The sequence below is a fragment of the Pelodiscus sinensis genome, chromosome 3, assembly GCF_049634645.1.
Source record: "Pelodiscus sinensis isolate JC-2024 chromosome 3, ASM4963464v1, whole genome shotgun sequence".
Classification (NCBI taxonomy): Eukaryota; Metazoa; Chordata; order Testudines; family Trionychidae; genus Pelodiscus; species Pelodiscus sinensis.
The window spans coordinates 79075382-79094758 of NC_134713.1; the positions used below are offsets into that span (position 1 = coordinate 79075382).

General features: G+C 46.2%; 1 protein-coding gene and 1 long non-coding RNA gene across 4 annotated transcripts in view; one reads left to right on the forward strand and one right to left on the reverse strand.

The window, feature by feature from the left end:
• The window catches only part of CDK19 (cyclin dependent kinase 19), a 189337-nt gene extending 187263 nt beyond the window's left edge, over nucleotides 1-2074 (reverse strand). The window contains exon 1 of one of the 2 annotated variants that reach the window (XM_075923110.1): nucleotides 1772-2074. In XM_075923110.1, coding sequence (XP_075779225.1) covers nucleotides 1772-1912 — 141 coding nt within the window. In that variant the 5' untranslated portion in view covers nucleotides 1913-2074. The remainder of the gene's footprint in view (nucleotides 1-1771) is intronic. The other variant, XM_075923111.1, reaches the window with a different exon arrangement.
• A 95-nt stretch (nucleotides 2075-2169) lies between these two features.
• The window catches only part of LOC142827514 (uncharacterized), a 34472-nt gene continuing 17264 nt past the window's right edge, over nucleotides 2170-19377 (forward strand). For both annotated transcript variants that reach the window (XR_012902199.1, XR_012902200.1), the window contains exon 1: nucleotides 2170-2281. This is a non-coding gene — a long non-coding RNA (uncharacterized LOC142827514). The remainder of the gene's footprint in view (nucleotides 2282-19377) is intronic.

Here is a 19377-nt window from a genome sequence, read left to right on the forward strand (position 1 = left end):
ATGTCACTCTGTTCCAAGGTATTTAAAAAACCCAACCCAAGTGACGTAAGTTTCACCGCTGTAATTGTAGTGTGCATAAATATGGCCAGCATACATGCAGACCAACACCTGAGATAAATCAGGTGTTTTCCTTACAGAATTGCCATACAATTAAATGAGACAAGCAAGGAATAGTAATAACTAGCCAGGGAACTACCATCCCACCTTTCCAGCATCACAGAGAGAAGAGCAGTACATCTCATTCTGGGCCTAACTAGCTACTTGTATGGAGTCATACACATCGAACAACTACCAGACTCATTAAAAGCTACAGAAAAGTTCTACATGGCGTAGACTAGAAAAGTACAAACAGACACAGCAGGCCACTCTTTTGGATTTTAAAAATAATTTTGATTCACTCTGGAGATGCCAGTGCTTCATAAGTAGCAAACAATGCTCACACTTAAAAACCAGACATTTAGTAGGTATACTGAATTAACCTCACTAGGACAACAAGGACTTTTTAGCACCACCTTATTCAGTTTCTACTTAATTAGGCTATAAAGTGTATCGCAAAATTCATAAGGAACACTAAGCACCACCACATCACTGACCAGCTAACAAATTTCACAGGATTAACATTTCTGGGGTTGGGGATACAAACATTAATTTAAATGAAGCTACGATATTTGAAGCATCACTTAAAAGCTTCACTCAGCCCACACAGAACACACTAGGCTAGCAGCAATATACCAAAAATACTCTTTATTTGTGTGTGCATATCTGTATAGAACTAAGTTGTTGGTTAGATTTGTTTTTTGTTTGTTTTTTGCGAAAACACTCAGGGCCTGTTGGGAGCCCTGAACATAGGTGCTTATTCAGTAAATGTATGATCTATATTAAGCCTGGATGCACCAGTCAGTGGAGCTGCACCTGCATCACCACTTCCTCTTATCCAGTTATCTTTTTGTTTTTGAAAGCTGGATTTTCTACCTTAGTACAATAATGTTTACAAAAAACTTTTTCCAAAAGTTAGTTTCTTTGCCTTTTTCTTCCTTTGTTGCTCCATCCCTCCTGGCTTCAAGTGAAACAGTAAGTCAACGGATGGAAAGTCATGGAGAAGAAAAATTGTTATAGCCCATCTTTTGCAGGGACTGGGAGAAAGGGACACTGAGGGATGCACAGACTCTTTACCACCAAGGCTACCACAGTCCATCCTCAAGTCCCTACCCCAACCTCCAGGCTTTTTCCCACCTCTTTCCTACTGCTCCCCCTACATACACACACAGCACCAGGGCTCGCCCCAGTCTCCCTGCTACCCTCCCACCTTCACCTCAGGGTGGCCCCTCTCATTTCTCGCTGCCACCTTCATGCTCTGGCTCTCTCCCTCCCGGGGGGGGGGCGGAACGGACGGACACACACCACCGCCAGCTCCCCTACCCCCACCACCAAGTCCCGCTCCACCCCGTCCCCTCCGCTCCCCTTCCCAGTGTGGGGATTTCTAGGCATTCCCACTGGCAGGGGGCGCGGCAGCTAGCACCGCCCAGCCCCACTGTCACTGCCGTCTCCAGGGGCCACAGACAACTAGTCCCCCCCAGTCACCGCACCCTCCCGCAGCTGCGGGGTCGAGAGGGTGCCCAGGAGCTTGCGGCATCAGCGTCGCTGAACTGGGGACGCCTGCAGGGAGTCCCGGCGCCGCGGCCCCAGGAGGGCGGAGGGACACTCAGGGGCGGGGGGGGGGGGGGGACCAAGCCAGGAGCCCCCGCCCCGTGCCAGCGCCGCCCCCTCTTACCCGTCCTTGCGCCGCGCTTTGTAGACGTGCCCGTAGGTGCCTCTCCCCACTTTGCAGCCCTCGTACTCGAACAGATCCTCCACCCGCTCGCGCTCGGCCGCCAGCTTGGATTTGAACTCGTAGTCCATGTCGCTCACCCATGGGGGAGGGGGCGCGGCGGGATCAGCGCCCCCGGCGCCGGGAGCCCCCTCCCTGCACCATTGCCGCGAGTGGGGCTGGGGGGGCTGTTTTCTTGGATTTTGTTGTGGGGTTTTTTTTTTTTTTTTGGTCCGCTCCGCCGCCACCCGCTTCAACTGGAGCGGCTTGCACCGTGGCGCGGGGCATTCTGGGACTGATAGTGCAGCGGGCGCCGCGGATCCAAAGGCTCCATAGGCAGGCAGCGGCGGGAGAACTACATTTCCCAGCATGCACCGCAATACCCACTCCCTGCCTGCGCCTGCGCTCCCTTGAGCGGCTAAGCGCTTCAGCGGACGCTGGGAAGTTGCTGACTCTTCACTTTGCCCGACTGAGGTGGGAGGCGCAACCACACGGGGGAGGGAGGTTGGTTCGCAGCGAGACCGTGCTCAGTACCTGAGCCTCAGCCCTTCAGCTAGGGGGAGGGGAAGGATTGTGGCGCTGGTACTTGTTTACGTTGTGAGCTGCCACTCAAGCGTGGCCCCGCCCTTCCCCCCTCTTTGGCGATCCCGATTGGTTACGGCTCATCTCGCGCATTTAGTCGTTGGGCTACGGGCTTAGGCGTGAGTGGCTGCCGTGCTCGTCAATCAGCCGCCCTGGCACGCGCTTTTGGGGCGGAGCCGTCTCTGATCGGAGTGGCCGGGGCAGCGCGGAGCGGGTTAGATGCTGCCGCCCAGTTTCCAGCAGATGCAATAGGGCCCCGCGGGCTGGCGTGGCCTGGCGGCGGCGACACCCTCCTACAAGTGGAACCGGGGCGGGGCCCCACCTGCTGTCCCCGAGGGGTCAGAGGAGGAGGCAGCGGCCCCGCCTGCGCGCCCCGGTGCGGCCCAAGGGGCTGGCGCTTCGGCTTCCTTCCCTACCAGCGCCAGGGCGAAAGATCGGAGGTGCCCGCTGAGCCCTGCGAGGCACCGCGCTAGCGCACATCCCTGCCTTCGGGGTGATGCACAATCAAAGGCTGGCCCAGAACTGCTTGCACAGAGCAATGCCGGACGGCCAGGCACTAACCCTGCTCATTCCTGAGTCATCATCGCCATGACAACATTGCCAGGAGGCTATTCCACTGCAAGAGAAAACAGCCAGTCATGGGACTTAAGCATGACTATCATGAAAAGGGCCACTCACACACTTCTGTCCTAGGCTTAGTGTGTACTTAAATTGCCTTGAAGTAGCTATGCCAGTTAGGGGTGAGAAAAAACTACACTCCAGAAAGACATAGCTATGCTAAAAAAAAACAGTGTAGGCTCCAACTCTAGGTTGACAGAAGTGGTGTCTAGGGAAATAGCCAGAGTCATTCAGGGAGGTTGTGTTACTACAACAAATCTGTTGCTATAGGCTGTAGCTATACTACACTACAGGGTTGTGCTCTATATCAATAAAGGCTCCATCAGGTAAACATACCTTCAATTCCCATTTCTGTTTTGAAATTGATATTTGCTACCATCGTGCCTCAAGCTGTTCTCATAAGATTAGTGGTATATAGCCTCATTAGGGATGTAAGCTACTAGTCAACTGTCTGATGAGCTAGGGGTGGTGAACCCCGTGGGGGGGACTCTGCTGTTTGAGGAGAATTTGGGGAGTATCCATATCAGCCACCAAACCAGAGACTCATTTAACTGCACATCCCCTAATGTGATTTATGCCGTCAAATGCCAGCAATGCCCCCACTGCAATATCTATCGGACAGACTGGACAGTCTGTACAGCCATGGTCACCAACCCATCGATCACAATCAACGGGTTGATCGGAAGGGCTCGACCAGTGATTGCGAGGCGTTCGGGGCCCCTCCAATTCTCCTCGCCCCCAAGAAGCCCCACTACCTACCTCCGAAAACGGAGGTAGTGCCAACTTCCTGTGGGGTGGAGGGAAGTCCAGCAACTGCGTGCCACTTCCGGGGTTTCCGGAAGTACACTGCCTACTCCTCTCCTCCAGGTCTGTGGCGCACCGGGAGGAAGTAGGAGTCCCAGAGGAAGATGCGCGCTGGGGCTTCCGGGGGGGGGGGGAAGAGAAGAGAGGGGAGGCGCGCACCGGGGCTCCCCTCTGCCCGGGAGGAGGTAGGAGTCCTGAGGGCAAGCTTGCACCGGGGATGGGGGAGGAGTCCCAGGGGGAAGCGCACGCCGGGGAAAAGGTAGGAGTCCCAGGGGGAAGCATGTGCTGGGGCTCCCCTCCTCTGTAAGGGAGAGGGGAGGAGTCCGAGGGGCAGTGCACACTGGGGCTCCTCTCCTCTGCGGGGGAGGAGGTAGGAGTCCCGGGGAGAAGCACGCGCCAGGGAGGGGGGAGAAGTCCCTGGGGGAAATGCGCTAGGGCTTTCCTCCTTTGCAGAGGAGTCGTCCCAGGAAGAGGCTCTTGCCGGAGCTTCTCTCCTCTTGGGGGGGGGGGAATCCCTGCCCCAGCCAACACCCTGCTCCCACTGGCATCCTGTCCCCACCCCAGCACCCTGTCCCTTGCCTCCACTGACACCCTGTCCTCTGCCCCAGGCCCTTGCCCCAGAACCCACTGGCCCTTGCCCCAGCACCCATTGGCACCCTAGCCAGCACCCTGTCCCGATACCCCCTTGCACCCTTCCCCAATACCATGTCCCCCTGCTCCCACCAGCACAGTTGGGGCCACATTAGTGAGGCTTGTGGGAGTTTTGGAGGAGTTTTTATTTTGCATCCCACTTGTGTGGACCCTACTGACTTTTCTGTGGGTCAGTGACCCCTGACTCAAAACAGGTTCCCTGCCCTTCTCATAAATAAAGAGAATGCAGAAACTTTTTGTTTGCCATAGTATTTTATTTAAAAATGAAGCCTGGCCAACAAACCCACAGTTGGGGCCAAGCCCCCATCTGCCCACAACATCATGACACTCCTGCATACCCCTTTCCCCCAGACCTTTGATCTGAACCTATCATACACTGGAAATCCCTGCCCTGAGCCCCTCACATACCCTAACCCAAATTCCTGCACCTTTATATCCACAAGCTTGTGGCTTGCTTAGTACCCTAACTCTACATCTGACCCCAACATTGCCCGGCCTGAAGCCCCCTCCCCAACCCAGCGTCCCCTTCTCCACCTCCTCCTATATCCAGATTTCCTTTCAGAGCTTGCACTTCTCACCCCTTCCCACATCCAAATCCCTCATTCCCACCCCAGAGCCTATACATCCTGCCTCAACCCAGTGAGGGTAAGGCTAGACTGCAGGAGTTTTTCAGGATTCTGAAGATATCCCAGAAAAACTCTTCTGCGTCCAGGGATGCATTTGTTCTTCCGCTTTTTTTAGTGGAAGAGCAAACATGCTCTTTCAGTAACCCCTATATTCCTCTTTCCACGAGGAATAAGAGGGCTTCCAAAAGAAGGGGTTTTACTGACATTTGGTCCAGTCTTGACAGGCCAAATGTTGGGGAAACCTCTTCCTACAGAAGGATTGGGGGAAAAGCAGCAGTATAAGGGTTGGGGATAGCAAGTGATGGAGAGAATAGAGAGGAAGGGGCAGGGCTTCGAGGAAGGAGCGGGGCGGTAGCTCTTGGCTTGTTCTGTCATTTGAAAAGTGATCTTGGGTGTAAAAAGGTTGGAGACCACTGCTCTATGGGAAAGAATTAATGGACACAAATCAGATATCCGAAAAGGCAACACACAAAAACCTGTTGGAGAACACTTTAATCTTCCTGGACACTCATTAATGGATCTCCAAGTCGCTGTTTTGTTTCAGACCAATTCCACAAGCCAAATACACAGAGAAGGATTGGAGCTTAACTTCATTCACAAGTTTATTTCTTATGATAATGTGTGAATCATGGTTCACACATTATCAACCAACCGACCAATGAAGGTGCTAATGGTTCTTGATGTCTGTGTAGAATCTGGTGTTGGTCATCTTCCTTTCCAAGTACTAACTAATGGTTCTTATCAGCCTCTTGTAACTATTTAGTCTTTGAGATGCTACTAGACTAATTGTTATTTTTTAAGTTTTTCCTGTTACAGACTAACCTCTGAAGCTTTATCTCCTCAATGTCAGTGGGAGTTTATTCTTGGGGTGTTTTTTTGTTTTTTTATTTTGCTCCTAATTTGTGTGCAGCCCCCGACTGATTTTTCTGTGAGTCAACAGCCCCCAACCCAAAAAAGGTTCTCCACCTCTGCAATAAGCAAAAGCTTATAGGATAGTCAACTAATTCCTCAACTAGTCGCTTACCCTCCTCCCCTTGCTGCCTCTATCAGAGTCCGCAAGGGGGGAGGGGACAAGAGCCAGTGTTCGAAGGAGCCGGCTTAAAAGCCAGTTCCCCCAGCTCCGTCTCCGCAGGGAGGTAGTGGGGACTGGGCGCAAGCTGGAAATCAGCTTATTCCCAGCTTGCATCCAGTCCCAGATACTACACCTCTGCTTTTTAAATGTTTTAAGAGCTTGTTAGTTGTCCTGGCTCATGCTGAGTCCCTCCTGCTGCGCTTTAGCCTTTTAAATATATTAAGAGCCAACAAGCTATTAATACATTTAAAAGGCAGAGCTGCAGCAGGGTTAGCTCTCAGGTCCCGCTGCAGTTCCCCTGCTTATCAACTATTTGACAAGTGGATGGAAAATCTATTGACTAGTCGATTAGTTGATTACATTTAACATCTCTAAGCCATATATAATCCCCCCCCTTTTTTTTAAGGAGATCCCATTTTGAATGTATTTTTAATGGAGAAACAGTACCATAAGGACCAGGTGCTGTTTGCAGTATTTTAATCCAAACAGTAATCACAATATAAAATTCAATTTGGAAGACCCAATTAAGACCAATTTCTTCTACTTACTTCAGCCTCATATGGAGTCATGGAGGCCTCGAAACAAAGGGAGAAAAGCTTCAAAATAGGCAGAACAGCATTTTCCAAAATTAATAAAATATTTAAAATATTTGAGACCTCATAGTAATTTAGTCTTTAAAACTACATTTAGTCTTAGCAATATCTATTTGAGGACTCCTTTGTAGGCTCAATATATTTAGGGCTTTCCAATATTGACTTGAATATGAAGTTATGTCTTCACATTGTTTAGAATTCACTGACATTACAAAACCACCAAAAAGCTCACATCAAGCCTCTGGGTCACATCTTGCTACATGCTGTACAAATAAGTAATGAGAAAAAAGTCCCTACCCAGTGAACTCACAGTCTTTGTTTATAATAAACGGCAACAAATAGATTAATTGAACAAAGGATGTTGCTTGGATGACAAGGTAAATGTAAAACAAGCAAGTTTTGCATATTAGCCAGTAATCTGAGTTTACCATCTAAGGCCAGCAAAAAGTTGATAAGGTTGTAACTTTATGGATTTGATGGGGTATTTTTCCCATGAATATCTGGAAAACTGATGATAGAAGTTGACATTGTTAACAGAGCAAAGGCAGAATGTATAAAAGGGTGTGTCTAGACTACAGAGTTTTGTCGACAAAAGTGGACTTTTGTCAACAAAACTATACCTGCGTCTACACTACCGCTGAGTTCTGTCGACATAATGTTGACAGAACTCAGCAGTTTTGTCGACGCTGGTAAACCTCATTTTACGAGGCATAACGCCTTCTGTCGACAGAGTTCTGTCGACAGAAGCTGTTATTGCATGTAAACTGTCCTTGCGTCTACACTGCCATGTCGACAAAGCAGCTTGCTTTGTCGACAGAACTGAATGTAGTGTAGACGCTCTTTGTCGACAGAAGCTTTGTCGACAGTATCTGTCGACAAAATTTCTGTCGACAAAACTCTGTAGTCTAGACGTACCCTAAGTGTGCAGGGAAAGGGACAGAGTGGAGCAAACAACCTCGGGATAATCAACAAGGCACTGCCCAACCCTGCAGCCTGAGACACATAGGGAACAGGAAGTGAAGCAAGGATAGTGACAGCTATGTAGGTTTCAGTGGGTAGTAGTTGTTTTATCAGACACAGACAAGAATAACCTGATTCAAAGATTTACATGTGGACTGTAAGTTTGGGCAGTCCTGAACCAGTGTCCTTTTGAACTGTTGTTTTTACAACATTCCTGCTTTAAAACCTGAGTAAAAGGGCACATTATACTTTGCTATAATAGCGTGTTGGTTTCTCCTTGTCCTGGGATGGTAAGCCTGGTCCAGCTCTCATTGGTGAAACAATATGGGATATAGTAGTGGCATCTGACAAAGTGGGTCTTTGCCCACAAAAGCTTATGCTCCAATAAATCTGTTAATCTATAAGGTGCCACAGGACTTCTTGTTGTTTATACAGATTCAGACTAACATGGCTACCCCTCTGATAAAACGTCTCAGTTAATAACACTATATTTTGAAATCTGTGAGACTAATATACACGTATTCTGTTGAACTTCGATCATAAATCATTTTTTAAAAGCATTTCAGATCACTTACCATTAGTCCTAAGTAAAACTGTAACTTTGAGTGGTTCTCTCTCCATGATAGGATTCTTCTCTCAGGCACTAGCTTACAATTGATGTGAAAGGAATTAACATTCCAGAGCTGACTCATTCTTTCTCTGGACCTTCATCTCGGTTCTATTTTTTTTTATAAAAAATGTAGTCCATAGATTAAAAAGGACTCTCATTAGGCAGCTTGGTACATTATGTTTTGAGAAGAAACAGCTACAAAACTTAGTATTAGTAAGTTTTTTTTCATTACTGTTTTAGTTTAAAAGTCTCAGGGGGTAGCCATGTTACTCTGTACTTCAAAATAATAATTAGAGGAGCTCATCTTAGTTTCTCTGACTGGAGACAAGTTGATGAGAATCGGGAGAAAAGAAAAATTATCCATTTGAATGAATACAGATAGGTTTAGGAAGCTAGAGTTGCGCTGCGAGAGACCCTCTTCTCTCCTAGAGGGGAAGCTGCACAAATGGTTTACACAAAGAATCTGAGTGACAACCAGTGGGGATAAGGAGCAATATGTCCTGGGGCAATACTATTTCCAATGTTTTTCATGCTAGGAGTATGCAAGCATGCATACAACTTTAAAAAATCCGGATCAGGTGAAACATGGAGGTGGATGAACAGAAGGAATCAGCTTTGTACTTATTCACAGTTAAGGGACACTTTAATTGTTGAATATCATTTTGATACCAGGGCTGACTGCTTGTTCAGCTCTTATAAGTTTATCAGCTTTACTAAACTGGTATTTTGGCTATGCTTCTGTCTGACCTAGGTCTGTTTTCATGTATTTTAAGCCATTTAGAAGTGAAATGGCTTTAATATTTTTTAAAATACTGTTATTTTCCTTTTATTGTTGTATAAAGGTAGCCTAAGAGTCACATTTTTACTTCTTATTTCTTACCAGAGGAATTCATTTAGATCAGAAATGTCAATGTTGGTGAACTCCAAGCATATTTGTTGTACATTCTAACATCTTAACTGGAGCTGAAAAGGTGTTTCTTTGGAATAAATAATTTTTTAAAAAGTGTTAAGTCACAGAGAAGCTAAACAGAAAAAGTACTAAATAATCTTACTAAAATCCCTTTTCTTTCTCAATTGCTCAGCTTTCATTCTCTTGATGGTTTCACTAATTCTTTATTCACCATAGTTTTCCAAGGCAGACATAATGTATTTCTCAGGCAAATGCCAAAGCCCCTTTTTAAACATTTTTAGCTCTTGTACATCATGAGAGGAAAAGGACACAAGCTACATCATTCCCCTATGCAGATTGTTATTAGAATGTATTTAAGATTTTTCTTTGCAGTTTGCTCCAGCTTACTTCCCTTATTGCCTAGATAAATTTCTCAACCATCGTACTCTGTTTCTATCTATTTATCAGGGAAGAACAAAAAGTTCTTATCTCTTCTCTAACTTTCACCCACAACTAGAGGCTGCATCTTCTCTTGCTTCACTTACCACTCGGGTTCAGCTAGAGAGCAGTTTCTCTTCTGACTTTTAAAAGACCAGAAACAGCCTCTCACTCCCTCCCCCCTTCTCCTGGCTTCCCCTTTCCCTCCTCCCCCTGCATCTCTTTTAAACCGATAGGGTATTGCATTGGTAAGCAGATAAAATACTTCTTTTAACATTTTATTTCAGTTAGACTCAAAATGAGATTGCCTTTCCTGAAGTGTTGAAAAAGATCTCTCTCTTGCAGTATAAGAAAGTAAGGAGTATATAATGGAAACCATAGAGGGAGAAAAAGCTGATGAGTTTAAAAAAGGTCTCTGCTAGTGTATGTCTTCAAATACGTAGAAGTTCTGCTAAAGCACATATAGTTCACTTAAGAAATACAGTCATATAAGCACATTGGAAATTTCTGCTTTGCGTTCTAATAAATATATGTGGGGTCTTCTTGGGTGATTGCCTGTGAGTTGCAGGAGTGTCTACAGTGAAGGGGGGTGTCATATTTCAAGATATTTCCAGAGAGGCAGGGCAGGGATCAGAAGAGACAGGATGGGGGTATGGGTTTAGAGGAAAGGGTGGAGTAGAATGAAAGAAAGAACCCAATTTAATTTATTAGCACAATCTGGTTGTGCATAAAAGTAGCTCTAAATGGTGGTGCAGAATTTTTCAATGCCCCAGTCTATAAAGTAACAAACATGAGAGCTTCTCTACACACAGAAGTTGCACTGGATTAACTTAAATCAGATTAGTTAAACCACTGTTGTTTTTGTGTATGGACTCTCGTTTGAAATTAACAATGGTTATATCTATTTAGCATGTGTCTGTTTTCTGACACAAGCTAAACTGGAGTAAGTCTGTTTTAAATTGATGTAAGGGTTATCTACACACAATTTTTATACCACCATTAGTATATTGATTTACAGATCCATATAATGAAAGTGATACAGCCTACTGCTGTGGATGTAGTTATAGTTCTATAAAGGTGTATTTATCAATATAGCTTAGGTATGACCAAATTATTTGATCCTCTGACCAAACAGAAAAATTTTCAGAACTTTAAGTGTCAGGGATGCCTCAGGACTTCAGCCCTATACCTCTGTTATAGCCCCCTTAGTCATCTCTTTTTCTAAGCTGAAAAGTCAGAATCTTATTAATCTCTCCTCATATGGTAGCTATTCCATATCCCTAATCATTTTTGTTGCCCTTTTCTGAACTTTTTCCTATGCCAAGGTATCTTTTTTGAGATGAAGTGATCACATCTGCATGCACTATTCAAGATGTGGGTGTACCATTTACTATATATTTGAGAGAATTTGTGAATCTGCATATGTCCATCTATTTGTGAGTCTGTTTGTTCAAGAACTACTAAATGGTAAGAGCTAGGACCACCAGATTTGGTATGCAGCTTCCTCTTATCATAATTTCAAGCAAGGTCAGGGTTTGGTTGTGCCAGGACAGTGGGATGTGCATGGGATGTGATTATTTCTGGACAAATGAAAAGGGAAGACTGTGATAGTAGGATCAGTTATACTCACAAATGACCACGGTGGCCCCAAACTCCAGGAAGCAGCTGCCTGCCGGGCAGCACAGCTTCCACTGCCCCAGTCTAGCCCCAGGGAGTAGCCACCAGCTGGGAAGCACAGCCTCTGCCACCCTGGCCTGGCCCCAGGGAGTAGCTAGAAGATGAGCTGTGTGGCCCCTGCTGCCTCATGCCAGCCCCAGGGAACAGTCAGTGGCTGCTCCCTGCCCTGACTCCTGCATCCCCTCCCCTGAGCCCCGCCAGGCCTCCCAACCCTCTGCCCTGACTCCTGCACCCCCAGCCACTTCTCTGAGCTCCTCTTCACCCCCAACTCTGACAGCTGCACCCACACACACTGAGCCCCTGCCCTGAGCTCCCCACATCCACAAACCCCTGCCCTGACTCCTGAATCCCCCACATTCCCAACCCCTGTTCTGAAGGACCTGAGCAATGCCAGGTAAATCTTCAAGTGGATTTATATACAGGCAATAAAATATTCTCTGTCTTATTCTCTAACCCTTCCTTAATGATTCCCAACGTTCTATTTGCTTTTTGGACTGTTGCTGCACATTGTGTGGATGTTTTCAGAGAACTATCCACAGTTACTCCAAGATCTCTTTCTTGAGTGGTAACAGTTAATTTAGACCCTATCATTTTATATGTATAGTTGGGATTATATATATTTTCCAATATGCATTACTTTGCATTTCTTAACATTGAATTTCATCTCTCATTTTGTTGCCCAGTCACCTAGTTTTGTAAAAGGGAAAAGAGAGTTTTGGGTGTTCAGTCCTGCAGGAGGCACCTTTCTGGACTCAGGGGCTGTGTCTAGACTACATAGCTCCGTTGACGGAACCATGTAAAGTAGTTTACCCAACATAGTCAATGAAGCGGGGATTTAAATAATCCCCACTTAATTAAAATAAAAATGGCTACCGCGCTGTGCTGACAATCAGCTGATCCGGCCCAGCACAGCAGTCTAGACGCAGCATGGTCAACAAGGGAAGCCTTTGTCGACCACTCCTGTAAACCTGTGAAACAAGGTTTACAGGAGCAGTTGACAAAGGCTTCCCTTGTTGACCGCGCCGTGTCTAGACTGCCATGCTATGCTGGATAAGCTGATTGTCGGCAGAGCGCGACGGCCATTTTTATTTTAAATCCCCACTTCATTGACTATGTTGAGTAAACTAGTTTACATGTCTCTGTCCATGGAGCCATGTAGTCTAGACACACCCAGGGCGTCAGCCCCATTCCTGGTGAAACCCTGAGCCCCTGTAGGTATACCCTGGGGGTGTATTGAAGCCACAGTGACCCCTCTCCCTGCTGGGTAGAAACCAAAGGCAACATGTGGAAGGCACCTGTCCTCTAGATATTTGCCAGGATTTGCTGGCCCTGTTTGGTCACATGGGGCTTAGCAGCAGCCATGGGGAGAGGCGGTGGCAAACAGCTAGGAGCTGCAGGGAGAACCACTGAGGGTAGAGGGAGGCAAGACATGTTGCAAAGAAAGCAAACATGATTCTGGGATGCATTAACAGGTGTGTTGTGAGCAAGACACGAGAAGTCATTCTTCCGCTCTACTCTGCGCTGGTTAGGCCTCAGTTGGAGTATTGTGTCCAGTTCTGGGCACCGCATTTCAAGAAAGATGTGGAGAAATTGGAGAGGGTCCAGAGAAGAGCAACGAGAATGATTAAAGTTCTAGAGAACATGACCTATGAGGGAAGACTGAAGGAATTGGGTTTGTTTAGTTTAGAAAAGAGAAGATTGAGGGGGGACGTGATAGCAGTTTTCAGATATCTAAAAGGGTGTCATAAGGAGGAGGGAGAAAACTTGTTCATCTTGGCCTCTGGGGATAGAACAAGAAGCAATGGGCTTAAACTGCAGCAAGGGAGGTTTAGGTTGGACATTAGGAAAAAGTTCCTAACTGTCAGGGTAGTCAAACACTGGAATAAATTGCCCAGGGAGGTTGTGGAATCTCCATCTCTGGAGACATTTAAGAGTTAGATAAATGTCTATCAAGGATGGTCTAGACAGTATGTGGTCCTGCCATGAAATAATAACTCCCGAAATAACTATTTTGAAATAAGCGTTATTCCTCATGGAAAACTGAGTTATTTCAAAATAATCAGCCTGTTATTTTGAAATAAAGGGCTTGGTGATGTGGAGGCTCCACTTGTTATTTCGAAATAAGGGGAGTTATTTTGAAATAACTCCTTAGTATAGACCAGGGCCTAGTCTTTCTCTTCCTCCTCCACAGTGCTGAGGTAGGATTAAGTATCTCTACCCTAACTTGGACAGATGTTTGTCTAGTCTGTAATTGAAAACGACTAATGATGAGGATTTTACAAGAGCCCTAAATAACCTGTTCCAGTACTTAATTATCTTTAAAATTAGAAAGTTTTTCCTAATATCTAGCCAAAATTGCCTTAGGTGCAAACAAAGCCAAATATTTCTTGTCCTACCCTTGGTGTGCTTGGAAAAACAACTGATCATCTGCCTTTTATATGTTTGAAAAATATGTCCTCCAGACCTCAGTTCTCTAGAATATGTCAAATCTCATAGGTTATGTTTTTTTCTTGACTCCCTCCATTTTAAAGTGTGGTGTCCAAAACTGGAAACAGTACTCTAGCTGAAGCCAGTACTGAGTAGAGCTGAACAATTATCTCAAGTGTTTTACAAACAATACTCCTGTTAATATTCCTGAGCATTAAATTTTTCTCTTTCCCAACAGTATGGCTTTGTCTTCACTGCAACTTTTTGGAGCAGAAAATATGCTAATGAGGGATTCATTAGCATGAGTCGTGATGTCATTAGCATATTTTCTGCCAATTCTTTTTGCCCAAGGGGTTTTTACGCAAAAAGAAGCAGTGTAGCTGCTTCCATTTTGCGCAAGATCTGAGGCATAAGGATAAAAAAAAGGGGGGGTTGCTCAAAACAAAAACCCCTTGCGCAAAAAGAATCGGCAGAAAATATACTAATGACATTGCAGCTCATGCTAATGAGTCCCTCATTAGCATATTTTCTGCTGCAAAAAGTTGCAGTGTAGACATAGCCTACTGGATTGTTGACCCATATGCAGTTTGTAATCTATTATCCCCAGATGTCCCTGGAGGGCAGTCTGCAAAAGGGAGAACAGACACTCTCAAAACCAGGGGTTAACACTGATGTTAAATTAGTAGTAACAAAGTACGTATCTGATCCCTCACATTGGCTATCAAGAATCAAAGGCTATGTCTAAACTACAATGATCTATCAGAAAAAGGTACACAAAATGCGCTTCACAAATTGCGTACCTTTTTCCGATAGTTTTTTTGGAAGACGCTTTTCTGAAATTTGGTGCATCTACACTTGGCCAAATTTCGGAAAATCCTCCTCTTTCGGAAGAGCCCTTCTTCCTCGTGAAAGCAGGAAGACAGGGCTTCTGAAAGAACACGTCTGCTCTTGCGCAAAAAAAGCGGAAGAGCACACCCATTACCTGAATGCAGCAGAGTTTTTCAGGATACCTAGACGTAGACCTAGTCTAGATGTAGCCAAAGAAAGAAATCAACAGCCCCCTTTATTGCATTCCAGTTCTTTAGCTCCCAATCAGTACCTAGATCCAGAACAGCAAGAACTTATTTAAAAACTCTGTTCACTATACAAAATGTTCTTCTGAGCCCTAAGGGTCAGCCATGTCACCAGATCAATATTAGTTTCGATCTTACCTAAAATATCATGCTGCCAGCCATGTCAAAAACTAAAGGTTTATTATAAAGAAAAAAGAACAAGAAGAGAGTTGTTAAACAGTAAAGCAATCAAATACCTACAGAGACTTCAAAGTCCTGATAGCAGGTTCTTGGTGAGTTTTTTTGGCTTGAAAGTCTCTCTTGAACAGATCTAAAGATTGGATGGGTCATTCAATCCTTTGCTCAAAACTTCATTTGAAGAAAACAATGAGGAGTCCTTTGGCACCTTAAAAACTAACGGATTTATTTGGGCATAAGCTTTTGTGGGTAAAAAGCGCTCCATACATCTGACAAAATGGTTTTTACCCACCAAAGCTTATACCCAAATAAATCTGTGAGTCTTTAAAATACCAGAGAATTCCTCATTATGTTTACAGATACAGACTAACATCACCAAGCCCTTTATTTCAAAATAACAGGCTGATTATTTTGAAATAACTCAGTTTTCCATGAGGAATAACGCTTATTTCAAAATAGTTATTTCGGGAGTTATTATTTCTAAGATTTGTAGAAAAGTTACTCCAAACAAAGATAAGAAGCAGGAATGAAGACAAAATGTAGAAGATGTAGCTGACCGTTATATTCCTTTTGTCATCTGGCTTATACTTCCTGGCTGTGTCTACACTGGCAAGTTATTCCAGAAAATCAGCCGCTTTTCCGGAAAAACTTGCTAGCTGTCTACACTGGCCGCTTGAATTTCCGGAAAAGCACTGACAATCTAATGTAAAATCATCAGTGCTTTTCCGGAAAAGCTATGCTGCTCCCGTTCAGGCAAAAGTCTTTTTCCGGAAAACTGTTCCGGAAAAGGGCCAGTGTAGACAGCACAGTAGCGTTTTCCGCAAAAAAGCCCCGATCGCGAAAATGACGAGCAGGGCTTTTTTGCGGAAAAGTGCGTCTAGATTGGCCACAGACGCTTTTCCGGAAAAAGTGCTTTTCCGGAAAAGTGTCCTGCCAATCTAGACGCGCTTTTCTGAAAAGGCTTTTAACGGAAAACTTTTCTGTTAAAAGCATTTCCAGAAAATCATGCCAGTGTAGACCTAGCCACTGTGTCCCAAACACAAGCTTCACAGGATGGAAAAACTTTGGTGTCCGCTGTCCATAGGAATTCCCCAAACAAGTCTTTCTGACTCCTAAGGTGTAGCCCTAGTTTCTTTCAATGGGTTCTTTGTACAGCTGATAACCCTGAATGGACAATTGAATAGGCTAAGTGCTAATGCCAATCTCTCTGAAGGTGTCTCCCTTCAGCACAAGTTGGAAATACAGATAGATATACCACATATATCTATATTGCTAAGGATTTCTAGGAAGAGATGGGATCCACCTAACAAAGAAAGGGAAGAATATCTTTGCAGGCAGCCTTGCAAACCTAGTGAGGAGGGCATTAAACTAGGTTTGTCAGGGGACAGTGACCTAAGCCCTGAGGTAAGTGGGAAAGTGGGATACCAGGAAGAAATACAAGGAGGAAGGTGCAACAGAAGAGGACCCCTGAATTGTACTCAGAGGGTAGGGCAATCAGCTACTTATCTAAGGTGTCTGTACACCAGTGCAAGAAGCCTGGGAAACAAGCAGGAGGAATTAGAAGTACTGGCACAGTCAAAGAACTATGATTTGATTGGAATAACAGAGCCTTGGTGAGATGACTCACACAACTGGAACACTGTCATGAAAGGGAATAAACCGCTGGTCACCAGATATTGGAGCCTCTGACAGGTGATCCTGACTGGTTTTAAGAGGAATAAGGGATCTTCCGGAAACGGCTTTATTTTCTGAAAGATCCCGTCGAGACTGGTGCTTTTCTCCGGCAAAGCCCCGAGCCAGAAAAAAGCGGCAGCCATGTTCATGCAAATGCCGCGGGGGATATTTAAATTCCCCGCGGCATTTGCAATTCCGACTTGTCTCATTAGCATCCCTTTTCCGGAAAAGGGTGCCAATGCAGACACAGCCTCAGTGATCGGGGAGGTCCCAGATGATTGCATAAAGGCAAAAAGGGGAAGAAGGACAATCTAGGAAACTACAGACCAGTCAACCTTACCTCAGTCCCTGGAAAAATCATGGAAGGGGATCCTCAATAAATCCATTTTGAAGCATGTGGAGGAGAGGAAAGTGATTAGGAATAGTAAACATGGATTCACCAAGGGAAAGTCATGCTTGACCAACCTAATTGCCTTCTATGACAAGGTAACTGGCTCTGTGGATATGGGGAAGGCAGTGGATGTGATATACCTTGACTTTAGCAAGGCTTTTGATACGGTCTCCCATAGTATTCTTGCTAGCAAGTTAAGGAAGTATGGATTGGATAAATAAAATTGTAAGGTGAATAGAAAGCTGGCTAGATTGTCAGGCTCAACAGGTAGTAATTAATGGCTCAATGTTTGACTGGCAGTCAGTATCAAGTGGAGTGCCCCCAACATCAGTACTGGGGCTGGTTTTATTCAACATCTGTATTAACGATTTGGATGAGGGGATGGATTGCACCCTCAGCAAGTTTGCAGATGACACTAACCTAGGGAGAGAGTAGATACATTAGATAATAGGGATAGGATCCTGAATTGCCTAGACAAATTGGAAGTCTGGAACAAAAGGAATCTGATGAAGTTCAAGGGTTAGTGCGGAGTCCTGCACTTGGGACAGAAGAATCCCAAGCATTGTTACAGGCTGGGGACCAATTGGCTGAGCAGCAGTACAGCAGAAAAAGACCTGGGGATTACAGTGGATGAGAAGCTGGATATGAATCAACAGCCCTTGTAACCAAGAAGGCTAATGGAATATTAGGTTGCATTAGGAGGTAGGGGTGTTAATGTCGGTTAATTGAATAGTCACTTAAACTCATAAATTCTTATCAGTTACTTGATTATTCGGTAGTCTCCAGGGGCGGGGCCAGCAGCCAGTGCACTCTGACCCCACTCCTCAGGAGCCCCCTGTCACTCCATGCTGCTGCCTCTATAAGGGTATTTCTATACTGCAAAGTTAATTTGAAATAACAGTCGTTATTTCAAATTAACTTTAATAGCGTCTATACATGCAAATCGCTATTTTGAATTTAATTTGAAATAGCGGAGCGCTTAATTCGAATTTGGTAAACCTCATTCTACGAGGAGTAACGCCAAATTCGAAATAGCTAATTCGAAGTAAGTGCTCTGTAGACACTTAATTCAAATTAACTGGCCTCCAGCCCTTCCCAGTTTCCCCTGATGGCCACTCTGGGCCAAACCAGGAAAACTCCTCTCCTTTCTCCCAGACCCAGAGCCCTTAAAGGAGTAGACTCTGGCTAGACTGCACATGCGAGAGCCAGGCCTGCCAGCAGTCTCTGCCCCTGATCCAGTGTCCCCACCATGAGCCGGGCAGCCAGTGCCAGCTATCCGTCTCCCGCCCAGTCCCCCAGCACCCAGGAGCCAGCCAGGGGTCATAGACGCCACACTCCCTCCTGGAGTAGTGAGGAGATCATAGACCTCATTGAGGTTTGGGGGCAGGTCCCCAATGTCCATGATCTCCGCATGGAGGAACGTAGCCGTCTACGGCCGTATAGCTGCCACCATGGCCCAGAAAGGCCACAGGCACACCCAGGAGCAGATGTGCCTGAAAATTAAAGAGCTGCGGCAGGGGTATGCCAGGGCTACTCGGGGCAACTCTTGAGAAGGGGCAGACACCTGCTCCTACTTCAAGGCAATGGACCACATCCTGGGGGGTGGTGCGGTCCGTGCCACCCTGGGGGGCAGCGAGCCGTGACCAGGGGGCCCTGACCAGGGCACAGAGGAGGAGCCGCCATTGAGGGTGCCACACCAGCTGGACCCCCATGCTGTTCCAGCAGTAGAGTCACCAGGGTCGTCTGGGGAGGCCACACCATCTAAGTGCCATCACTGTCCCCTTCCCGGGTAGGAGGGAGACCAGGGACTGTGCGCGTGGGCCTTGCTTACCACGGATCACGCAGCAATCTGTGCATGTGTGAGCACAATGTCGTACCATCCCTGGGCAGGTGGCTCCAGCTACGTACCACACAGAGGTTGTGGCCTGATAGCCACACGTGTATGTGAAGAGACCTGATATGCTCCTGACCCCAGGGCGGGACACAGTAGGATGCCCTCCCTTCACAAGCCTCCTCTAAAATCTCCCCCCCACCTCACCCACACTATACACAGCACAGGGGCATGGGTGCGGTCTCAGGGCAGCTCCCACCCCCGGGGATAGCCGAACATTCCGACCATGGCCTCTGTGCAAGCACAGCAGCTCTGATGGTGCAGGGAATGGTCATCCTAACCTCGCAGAGTGGGGCTGGGCTTCACCCACCGTGTCCCCAGGGAGAACTGACCACTTCTCTTCTTTCTCCACGGCTGCACCAGCTGCATGTGCAGGGCGCACCACTCTGCCCAGGACATGCTTCCACACCCGAGGGC